The 12,658-nt window shown below is 37.3% G+C and overlaps 1 protein-coding gene across 8 annotated transcripts in view; it reads right to left on the bottom strand.

Annotated features, from left to right (window-relative positions):
• Positions 1 to 4,071: 4,071 nt before the first annotated feature.
• The window catches only part of CSNK1G3 (casein kinase 1 gamma 3), a 149,440-nt gene continuing 140,853 nt past the window's right edge, over positions 4,072 to 12,658 (bottom strand). For all 8 annotated transcript variants that reach the window (XM_040344410.1, XM_040344400.1, XM_040344425.1 and 5 more), the window contains one exon: positions 4,072 to 5,223. In XM_040344410.1, coding sequence (XP_040200344.1) covers positions 5,169 to 5,223 — 55 coding nt within the window. In that variant the 3' untranslated portion in view covers positions 4,072 to 5,168. The remainder of the gene's footprint in view (positions 5,224 to 12,658) is intronic.

Here is a 12,658-nt window from a genome sequence, read left to right as displayed (position 1 = left end):
TGGCTGCGCTGCTATCAATCCACCCAGCCTAGCCAATCAACGGCCAGGCTGGGACCCGAACAAGATGACAAGCACGCGCCCGGGACTTTCAAACGGTGAGGTAAGTAAAACGGGGGCGGGGGGGGGGGCGGTGCTGTCAGATGTTTTTTTACCTTAATGCATAGGATGCATTAAGGTAAAACAAAATTTAACTTTACAACCCCTTTAACTGTTTTATCAGATTAATATCAGAATGAACTACGAAAGATGAGCAGAAAATCTAGGCATCAACGGTTAGTTATAAAGACAGTTAGGACATATTTTAATGTCATTATTAGATAGTACAGCTTAAAAGCTGGCACTACATATGCAGCTATTTTAGACTTATTAGGAGCATTTTAATGATTAATGCATCATAGTGTTAGTCACCTATTTTTACTAACCAATTATTTGATATAATTATTATACATTATACACATTTTTTTATAATTTATATACTATCAGTCGTGCTGTGTGGCCACGCCCTCTGAAGACGTGAGCCAATCATGAACGCGTCAGGACGTGACCACGCGACCTATTGTTTCACTGGAGTGAGCGTCTTCCCGGGACTCACTATAGCAGTTTTTCATTGGAAGGAACCATCAACTGAGTGAGCAGATGCAAAGCTCTATTGTGACACGCTTTTAAGCAAGATTATATTGTGTAAGCATTATTTATATGTGGGGGTTTAATGTCAATAATAAAAGGTTTAACACTATGTGGAGTTTTCCCTTTGTATACTTACATGTCCGCACTGCTGCACTCATCCATCCACTGACCAGGACCATTGTATATCCTGAGAGGGACTGACCGCTATATCCAGAGAGGATCTATCAGGCAACTCTTATATGGGCATCCGGTGAGTAGATTACCAAAGGGGGAACATATGAACAGTAACAGTGACGGAATCAAGAATAACCATTAACTTAACATCATCAGCTGTGATCAGTTACATCTGCCTGCTGTCTGCATGAATTGTCTATGCGAATCTTATTGACAGTGACAATGGCGTGTGAAGTAATTTCTGATTTTTATCTTTGAGGACACAGCTGTTGGTGTAGTTTTTCTTTGAAGTTTTGGACTTTTTTCTTAAACCTCACTTGTTTTCAACAGATGGAATTATAAGGTTTTATTACACTATGTTTTATTGCAGGATATGGATGCATATCATTATTGGAATTGTTAGATTCTTTAAAAGCGCTGTTAATGTTTTGTTATAATTTTTTAATAAAGCATATTTTTTATTAATATTTGATGATCTTATAATAGCTGCTACACTGCAGGTTACTATCTATTTTTGCCATTGAGCGCTAGGATCAGAGGCACCTTAGGGAGTTTTTTCTGATATTTTGTTTTATAGTAGAACAATCAAGTAGTTACAGGTATTCAAATCAACAAAATGACAAGGGTGCCCAAATTTTTTGCACATGTCTAATTTCGTTTTGATGCATATTCCGCATTTTCTGTTAATCCAAAAAAACTTATTTCACCAGTGAATTATTAATGTGTCCTTCAGTTAATTGATAGATCAAAATGAAATTGCTGATCCAAACACCCAAATATTTATACATGGCAATCATGGAATTGTCAGGGGTTCCTAATCTTTTGCACACAACTGTATATGGACGCCCTGGACAACCTTTCAAGGCTCACGCTAATATTAAGATCTACACCAGTCTGCCAATATCCGAATACACCAACACGACTAAAAATCATGATGGGCATTCTTGCACGCCATTTATGACGTTGCATCCATACACTTGGCTATGATTCTTTTACATTCTATTTCCCGCTTCCACCCTCCCTTTCTATTTTATTTGTTTTTCTCCCATTCCTCCCCCCCCCCTCTTGTGGCTCGGTTTTGATGAGCGAGAATAAAGTTGAGAGACCTGAGAAGACAAATTTTTTAATAAATAAATACTCAGTGGACGTATTGAGCTATCTCAGTTATTGCACTCAAGAACATGGGTCAAATGTTCATTAGAATTTGTCGATGTTTGCCATACTCTTACTGTGGTGTCTTCACGGCAGGAGACCCCATTCTTACCCATTGGAAGATATTGCTAATAACTTGTTTTTCGGATATATCGTTTGCCATTTACTTGACTGTACAATGTATGCGGCATTTCTCTCTTGTGTTTATTGTACTGTTTTCCAAAAACATTCAATAAAATGTTTATGCAAAAAAAAAAAGAGTCCTTGAAGTGATGGTTTGGCCCCTACAGAGCCTGGATCAAGATCAAGTTTATGTGGGATTACATGGAGACAGAAGGATTTGAGGCAGCCTACAACCACAGAAGATCTGTAGTTAGTTTTCCAAGATGTTTGGCACAACCTACCTGCAGAGTTCCTTCAAAACCTGTGTGCAAGCGTACCTAGAAGAATTGATGCAAAGGGTGGTCACACCAAATAATGACTTGATTTGGATTTCTCTTCTGTTCATTTATGTCCCATTTTGTTAAATCGATAAAAAAAACTATTAACACTTCAGACTTTAAAAAGTAACACCAGACAACAAGGTAGTGAAGCCTAAAACAGGATGACAGGCCCAGAGTACACAACTTTAAAAACAATGGCTGGTCTTATATTTTATCTTTACAGTCTTCTTTTAACAGTTTTGCATATTGTGAGGACATATTTATGGTTCAGGTTTTGCAGGTTTTTTTTTGTTTTCCTTTGTGATAATAACAAAAAAAATCCACAGCACTGCTCATATGCAATAGCATAAAAAGAAAAAAAAAAGGCAAGTTAAAAAAACTACCTTTATTTTTATTTCAGTTACATACTTTAAACAGGGATTTTTTCCATTATTTTAACATTCAGGCAATGTTGACTTCATTAGTATAGACAGGGAAAAAGCATATAAATGCAAAACATTGTTGGCTTAACCTGAACATACCTGCATTACCTATTATTGACCAGTTATTGCTGCCAAAGAGAGCCTCCCCTTTACATGGCAGCAAACGGAGCACTTAAATATTGCTAAAAAGCAAATGTCTACATACTGGTCATTGCAGCAAATAAAGGGTTTTGTATTTTAAATATCTGAAGTCCACAATTGGATTAATATACACATTTTCTTGTTATGTGTGATGAGTTTAGATCATATAAACACTGTACAGGCCAAATAGCTTCTTCTCTCCACAAAAAAGAAAGATCTAACAAGAAAACAAAATAAACAGGTGTATTATATAAGAAACACAAGTTGCTGCATGTATTTACAATATGGTGCAATAAAATTTGGTCAAATACTGTAGAGACAGAAGTGATTTCACATTAGAATGGCCACAACTCTCATCTTTCATAACGAAAAAAAAATATATATATGTATTTATATATATATATATATATCATTCTTGAGATTAAGACAGTAACACAAACAAGGCAGACTGAGAACTGCAGTACGGATTATGTCATTGACAGAGGGATGAAATTAATGTATTTGACCAATGGGGGGGGGGGGGGGGAAATGTACAGCGACTGTGGGGAAAAAAAAAAAAAAAAAAAAAAAAACAACCATCACATCAATAACTTTTTCAGCGTTTTTAAGTGAGTGCATAAACCATCAAAAATAAGCACTGCACTCTTGGTTGTTAACAAAATAAGTTACAAATGACAATTAAAATCCCTGTAAATGCAATAATGAACTCAAAGATGTGCATTTATCTATTTGCAATAAACAATGATTTATGTTACCACAAACCAGACTTAAAAAATAAATAAGTTAGCCATAGAGCGTGTGCTGATAGACAAAAAAAGAAAAAAAAAAAAAAAACGTTTGAGCTAGGAGACTTTTGGATTTATACTTTGACATAAATTAACCAGAGTTTGGTCAACAATTTGTTCTAGCCAGTTCCCTTAAGAGAAAACAAAAAATAAAAATAAAAAAGGAAAATGCAGGCCTAATGCAGTTAAATGCAATAAAGACAAATATCGTGGCTTCACTGCTAAGAAGCTACAAGGTTCTGGATCAGAACATTACTGCTCGACTTTGAAGTTGATGTCATGGATAAACCTCAAATTTGTTACTGAGAAATCACTCCGCCCCACCCAAAAAAAAAAAAAGCAGACACTTCTCTGAAACCAGAAGAAAATAATGGGGAAGAAGTGTTCAGCCAATGCTTTCCACCATGCTCTACTACAAAGTTGGGTTGAGAACAATTCTGAAAGCATCAGCTAACTGCAGGCAAACACACGACAAGTGAAGCACCCATCAACTCAGCTGCTTCGTGCTGAAGAGTTAAATGGTTTTATACACCTATCACATGACAGATTTAAAATGTTCTAATGAACGGAGTAATATGCTTTTCTGCATCAAGCAGTATGCAAAGTGCCTTCCAGCTACCATATGCTTATTTTAGTAATTCCTAACCTCCGACTCCTTCATGTAGTGTTAACTTACATCAGTTGAATAATATTTAAGTGTGGTTGTTTTTATGTGTTACCAAAACACATTACCAAGAAGCACAAATTACATCATGTACATTCGGGACTACAGTCCTTGTTGTTTCTAGTTCTCTCCATCACTGCGAGAGGTACAACATAAAGAACTATTACATTTACTGCTTAGGAGTCTGTGTCTGACTGCATTTGTACATTATCCCCAGTCACGTCCAGACAGGTTCGTCCTGTGTACCTCTGGGCAGTGGTTGTACCTTTTAAACAATGAGAGAGAAAGGCAAGGCTAACTACTGATTAACACAGTACCATTTCAGTAATACTGTAAATATTGGCCAATATTGAACTGCAAATCTCCAAAGGGAAGGCTTTTAGTGTGTTATTTTAAAGCTTTAGCAGACAATCCTTAGCCACTGTTTGCACGTGAAAAAGCTTGTTGACGACTTATCCATCTATGAACAGCTAGCAGTTTCCAGTGGTGGTAAAACTGCATTTGGCTGAAAACAGCAACTTATGTCTGTACCACACAATTGGTCCATTTACTGTAAAGAATTCTATTTTGACAAAACTTTAAAGCTTCTAGAGTTTGGAAATCATAAAATGGTTGTAAGACAGAAGCATGGGAACATGATGCTGTAAAAGGGGGTAAGAAAATAACGAAACATGGTCATTGTGGAGATGATGTTTTTGTGTTATCACAGGACAGCAGATGAACAAGTGAGTAATTCCCCATGGTCTGCCCTTTTCCAGAGTCATTTGTGGCGCTGAATAGTTTTCCTTTTCCTCCTCTTGAAAAAGCAACAGCACCTATAAAAAAAAAGAATGGAAATTAATGTTGGATATTGAAGAAAAATAGCTTTGAGAACAAGACAATGGCTTTTATATTAATAGGACTGGTCATGCATCACATACATGTTCTTTAGCATACACAATTGAGTGAAAGCTACAAACTGATTCAGATTCACACATGCACTTTATTTATGCAATGAACAACAAAAACAATCTAAATGGAAGTGTGAAGAAAAAAAAAGAAAAAAAAAGTAATCTAAATCAAGGATCTTAAAACTAAGGCCCTCCAGCTGTTTCAAAACGACATGTCCCATGAGGCATTGTAAAACTGACATTCAGACATGACTAGGCATGATGGGAATTGTAGTTCCTGAACAACTGGAGGGCCATAGTTTAGAGACCCCTGATCTAAACTAAAGCTTCTCAATCTGAGAAATGTGTACCATCTGAACACTCCACATTTGAGCTCGGAATAAAACAAATCTTAGACCAAAGAAATATCTTCTTTTGAGGTGAAACATAAGAGGTTGGTCAGGTTCTCATAAGGGCTCTCAACCACAAATATTTTAATGCACTACTGAAATCACCATTGAGCAGGCTCAATCCATTCATGAAAAGGAATGCATGATTGGGGATTAGAATGGAAGCACTGGTAAAGCTCCTGCAGATATCTTAAGTCCAAAAAACTGAAGGGGTTCCTTGGAAGCATATACATATTTTGAACCCTTTGCTTAATATTGGCTTTTCTGCTTGATCATAATTAAAATCTTTAGTAACACATTACACCTGTATTTAGGACTGGTCAGAGGAGATGTGAGGAGGAAGAGGAAGGGTCTGACTTCTGAAGTATTGTATTGGGCTGCCATTAGAGAGGATTACTGTCTATCGTGGTGGTTTAGTGGATGAAAATTTTAACCTGTTCCTTAGTGGAGATTGGATATCGTTCATGCTGTTTATTGACTGATTTCTGGTAAGAGTCAGTGTTACCCGTTGGTGGAGGTCTCTTGTCTACTATTCATCACAACATTTGTGGATTCTTTTGGACACTTTCGGGATATATATTTTCAACAATTATTTGGGACTGTGTTAAAATTTTCTTCAGTTCACTTTGGCTTATTTTTCTTTTATTTATTCACATTATGGACTATTTATACGTTTGAGCTGGTATGAGATTATCAGTTCATTCTTTGTAGATTTGCATTGTATAATCACTGTGTTCACTTCACATTATTATTTATTTTCAATCATTTAGCGCGACTCCTTCCTTTTTTACCTGTATTTAGGGTGTAACATGTTACTAAAGAGCACCTGCTGGCACTCCCCCCCCCTTCTTGTGAAAGCAGGCAGTACATCTACTCCCTGCACCCACTGTCACAATTAAAAATCAGTGCATCTGTGCAGGGCTTCACCCACATAGCTGGGTCATACATTCAGTGATCTGTGAGTGAATGAACTACAAGTCACCCACCGCAGTGGAAGATGAGACTTGTAGTTCACTATGAACTACAAGGGCACTGATGAGCACTCTTGTAGTTTGATTCTTTCTTCCCTCAGTAACTGTCTGCCCATGTGGGAGGTACGGGAAGACAGATGTATTAACAGCCTGAAATTGTACCAGTTAACTGCTGATCTTGGGTGCTCTGCAGGCTCCTAAAAAAATGCACTATTTTACCTGCAGAAATATGTGCATTTAACCATTATTTGAAAAGGTGAACTTATCCTATAAAGATTAATAACTTCTCTTTTCTGTATGAGAAAAAAAAAAGTCTTTCAACTTTTAGTAAACTTTATACAATTACATGATGACTTTTAATAGAATAAATAGGGGCACACATAATAAATCCTCAATAAGGTCCCCTTCATTATGGTCTTAGTAATTAAAGAGGTTGTAAACCCTGTCAAACAAAGAAAAAAACCTGTCTAAGACAAAGGCATAATAAGCTAGTATGCATCGCATACTTACTCATTATGAAATACTTGACTTAGAACGAATCTCTCAGCGGCGCCCGCACACTGCTAAAAATAGCTGACATTTTCTCCAGTGTTTCTTCCGGGTTTGTGGGCTCCTGCACTGTGAGCCATGATGACATCACGCGCCGGAGCTGCCGGTCACGGCACAGGGTCCTAAATAAACAGCACAGGTGGCCATTTATTCACAGCGCATGCGTATATAGTAAAAATCTCCTAAACTATGCAAGTTTAGGAGATAGTTAAAGTACCTACAGGTAAGCCTTATTATAGGCTTACCTGTAGGTACAAATAAAAAGGAAGACTTTACTTGCTCTTTAAATGTTTACAAGAGGCATATTGCGTAAAAAAAAAAAAACTTTATGAATGTACTTGCAACTGAAATTAAGTAGGCGATTGTTAATTGCAGGTTTTTTAAATGGGTGTAGAAAATGGTCTTAGAAGATCGTTATGACTGCTAGGCCTACTAAGAACCATCATTTAAAAATTAGACCAGCTCACACGTTTAGCTTCAAAGATGAAGGAAAACAAATCTGTGCGAACTTTAAAGTTACTGGACTGACATAAGCGTTTTTCCCATTACATTTTATGCTGTGCAATTTTCAAACCCGGTTATAATTTCAAAAGATAAAACACATTTGAACTGCTAAGGGTTTAACTTCTTAAATAGCTATGCAATTTGGTAAACTATTGAACTAAAGCATCTAGCTCCTGGATTTAGTGCATCTTCATATGGAAATGTCTTTTACAAGTGTGGCCTGCTCTGATAATAATGGCATTGTTTCAGACAAAGATCTTAAGTGTAATGAAATATTGTGGACTTTAACACACATGTGACCAGTGAAAACAACAAATGGAATATGCTGTGAAGTGAAGAAGTGATCATTCTTAGCAGCTCTCTCAACTTACAGGCCAAATAATCCACAAATGAAGTGACTGCTGAAAACCATCAAATATTGCAAAATCACATTTGGTCAATTTTTATTCTTTAAGAGAATCAGAAAAAAAAACAAATCACAAACACAGGCTGTCCCCTTTGAGGGGAAAAAAAAGCCAAGTTTGTATAAATGCCAATTGATAAATCATGGCGGCTGCAATCAAAGATGACATACGAAAGCCACAATTTTCTTATATATAATATAGGACAAGAATAAGTGATCTAAAACATAGTAAAAGTTGAGAGCATTGCTTTTGATTAGGACAAAAGGAAGTGACTAGAAAGATTTCTGATCTGCTACACATGTTAATATTGATTACACAAATTATTCATAATGTATGGCACCTATAGATTACAAGTATATTTCCCTTATATTACCAGTGCAAAGGTGCAAGAATTTGCTTAAAATTTTGATTTATAGTCAAGCAATCTACACTAAAACAGTTTAATTTTTTTATTATTTTGTTTACTGAGAAGAGTGAGGTTATGTATCGTGGTACTTTACATGTGCCTATTTGATCATATTGTGGTTATAAAAGGTGCCTCTTTTACCTACTTGTGTCCGAGTCTTTTTCTCTCGGTACCTACTTGTGTTTTTGAGATGTCACAGTTCTGTACCTTATACTTTTTTGTAACCTATTCTAACATATTCAATAAACATCTAACAGTGCTTGAAAATCTCAACTTAATATGCAAGTAAAAACTGAGTTATAGCCTCAATTAAAGCTGGTACAAATATGTAAGTAAAAACAAAAAAAATAAAAAAAATTCACATCATGTGTCCATTTATGATGTAAATTCCTAATGCAAAAAGAGTGCTGGTCACGTTAGATGAGAAAGTAGTACTTTTCTTCTAATGTTGATCACCATGGTGCTTTGAGTATTTTTGTTAATGTAAGCACATTGTGTGTTTTTTTTTTTTGTTTAACTGTTCAATTTCAATAGTAATATGCTATGAGAATTTATTGTTTTTGTGGGCAAACATCTGATGATTCATTGAGGATTGGAGCTACAAAAAAGCAGAAGCCCCGTCTAAAGCACTGTGGGGTTTTAAATGGGAGGCCTTTAGACCGCGTTATAACCCTGATAATCTTACGTCCAGCAGATCTATTGAGTGTATTTTATGGAGAGCATAGTGGGAGCACCAGAAAGTGGAATGGTCACTGTGAGGGAGATAACGGGGGCTCACTTTTGAAGGCAGGTGCCGCTGTCGGAATTGTCCTGGGCAGGGAGGCATCAACTGCATTTGTGTGAATGGAAAAACAATTAAAACCTGTTTATGGCCAGCTTTAGACCCGACATCAAAGGATATTATTATTTTTGTATTGCACAATGGTTTTTACTGGCATATCATAAGAGAAATTCAAGTGTTAAATTATGTTTTGACTTTATTTACAGCAGCTTTAATATTTATTTTATGCACACACTTAGATTTGGGGTGTTTTTGATGGCAGAGGTTTGCCTTTATGGTACAGTGGGAAGTTACCAAAAAAAATATCAACTGTAATGTGAAAATTAAGCGGCAGGATCTAAAGTTACTAAATCAACAAATGAAAGGAGAAGAATGGCCAAAGAATTTTTTATCTTTCATTCTGCTCTCCTGTGACTCATTTGCAGCCGACAGTGGACTGAAGCCCCATTGGCTGAAGTCACAGAGCCAGACCAGGCTCTGAAAAGATCCCAACTCATATTGTCGGGATCCACCCAAAACCGGCACCTGCCTCAGCCGAGAGCGCACCCTTCCCATCCCCTTCACAGCCCAGTGCTCCAGTAAGAGCTTGGAGGGGAGACCAGAGGGCTGCTGACTGGCAGTCATGGCTCTCTGCTTCAGAGCGGAGGGGGAGAACCAAGTGATCAGCAGTGTTTGATCACTCAGTTCTCACGGGAGAGCCTTTTTTTTTGCTTTCAAAGTCTATAGCTCTTAACGTTTAGAAAAGGAGTACATGAATATAACTATGCTTTGATGCAACTTAATATATGTTTCAGTTTCAGGCACAGGACTTGCACCTTTGGTCAATTCTTTTGGCAGTAAACAAATTTCCATCCATATACATAAACATCCTCACACTGTGTTCTACTTTGTTACCAACAGTGCCATTTCTCACAGCCCCATTACCAGTACCACCAGATTCAATATCCTAGAACTTTCATATGTACAAGAACATGTGACACTCCCCTCACCTCTGACTATGCAGTGTCCCTCTTAATGGCTAATCACCAAGCCTTAGGGCTGATCATAAGAGTTAAGAAGCATGCCCAATAGTGTGCAAGGGTGATTTTTTTTTCTCTGTAGACAGATTTGCATTAAAATTTTAAAGCTTTCTGGGAAAATTTTTAAATCTGTATATTTGTGTGTGTGTGTGTGTGTGTGTGTGTGTTTAACAGACAAAAAGGAAATGCTATTACCTAAGGAAACCCATAGAAGAGTTTTTTTTTTCTACAATTCATCCAGTGTTTACGGTCCACATACTTCCTGACGTCAGAATACACTCGTCAGCGCTGCCAGCTATAGCCGGGGACGCTGATCGAGCAGAAAAATATCTGACATGAGGTTGTAAAGAAATTGATTGGTGGATCGACTTTTGTACAACCTCCTGCCCATACACAGATCAAACTTCGTCTAGTCCATGTTGAACCAGAATTCTTAATCCATATATGGCCGACTTTAGGGCGTTACAAAGTTAGTCTCCATTAGAATATCAGTCTAATAAAGGATAAGTCGCTGTTCTGATTTTCAGGGTTACATTTTGGAAAAAGCAGACAAGGGGAGATAAAGGTTCATTAATATATTGTGTACTAGTATTAAGTAATTGTGTGCCCAGTAGACATTCATTTTAAAAGTAATGGGACGAGCACATAATATAGAAATACTGTTTCTGGTTTCACTGCCCTCAGAATAGAATTTATATTCCAAATCTAAGTAATGTGTGAAGAGGGCAGTGGTATTAGCAACTCTGGCATTAAAATCCCAAGACGTTTAGATAAAGAGAAGGTTTAAACCCAATACAAGCTTTTATTGCCGTCTATGTACTTGCTGGAGATATTTGCCCCTACCTCCGCCAGAACAGTATGAGAAAGAGGTTTCAAGTAAAAACAAACTATTGTGTGTTTTTTTCATGAAATGTTTCTCAATGTAAGCATTTAATCACTTCCCGTCCACATTTTTAAAATCAGGCTTTCATGTAAAAGTGATCTGAGTGTTTATACAGCTGTCCGAACACGTGAAGAGGCAGCAGGAACCCGGAAAAGGAAACCAGTTGACTTTTCCGGGTTCTTGCGATCCACAAGGGAACCCAGTACCAATGCGACCAGTTGCATTGGATAAACTACACAAGGAACAAGTTTGGTTGTTTCTGCTTCTCTGTGCCATCAGAAACCATAACCAACAAGGGTTTTGTCGCTTCTGATTCCGGTCTGACAAAGCTGATCTATGTTTGATCAGATGTTTCAGGGACCAGATGAAAAATATTGGGTATAACAGACCCCACATCTCGCTTTAAAGAGGACCTGTCACCACCCGATCGATCACAAGGGATGCCGTTTATCCCTTGTGATAGCAATAAAGTTCATTTACATAAAAAAAACTAAGGTACAGTGTTAAAAAAATGTTAAATTGCCACCATTCTCCTGTGTTCACGCAAAGTTGAACATGCACGTAGGTCCTGTGCACAGATCAGTGTTCACACAACAAGTGAGGTATTGTCACGAACATCAGATTGAGAAAAATAATTCTAGGGTCAGACGACCTGCATAACGCTAAAATGCTAATATTTAAAGGCTTTTAAAGCATCGCCTGTGGAGAATGTTTTAGGTACTGTAGTTTGTTGCTATTCCATAGGCATATGCAATTTTAAAGTGCCAGATTTTCGATATCCATTTACTTGGCACATCATCTTTAAAATTTTACCAAAGAATTGGGTATTACCGTATATTGTGTTTAATTAAAATTAAAGTGCATTTTTTCCTGAAATTTTGTTTGATGAAACTGGGTAAATATTGTGACACATAAATTGCAACAACAGTTTTATTCTCCAGGGCCTCTTCTTAATATAAACATATATTAAAAAATGTGTTTGGGGGTTCTAAATACATTTTCTGCCGAAAAATTAAGATTTTTACATGTATGAGAAATGTCAGGCACATACAGGAGGTGGTTGAAAGCAATATCACAAAGCAGTTCTACTCTGGTAAGTGGCTCATGGTGTCATGCTTTGGCCCTGCTATGAAAAAAAAAAAACACTCTACATGTCTGAAAGATTGCTATGGCATCTTAAAGAGGTTGTAAATTTAAAAAAAAATAAACGTTGGAGACAAAAAGGCATAATGTGCTTGTATGCATCGCATACGAGCTCATTATTAAATACTTACCTTAGAATGAAGCCTTCCAGCGGCACCCGCACATCGCTGAGACGGCAGATATCTCTTCCTGGAGTTACTTCCAGGTTTGTGGCCTCGGGCACTGTGAGTGGCCGGAGCTGCGATAACGTCACTCTCGAGCGGGAGCCGCCATTCACAGCACCCGTGGCCGTTTAAGAGCGCATGCGCCAG

This window comes from Rana temporaria, chromosome 1 (genome assembly GCF_905171775.1).
Source record: "Rana temporaria chromosome 1, aRanTem1.1, whole genome shotgun sequence".
NCBI classification, from domain to species: Eukaryota; Metazoa; Chordata; class Amphibia; order Anura; family Ranidae; genus Rana; species Rana temporaria.
This window is presented reverse-complemented; position numbering and strand designations above follow the sequence as displayed.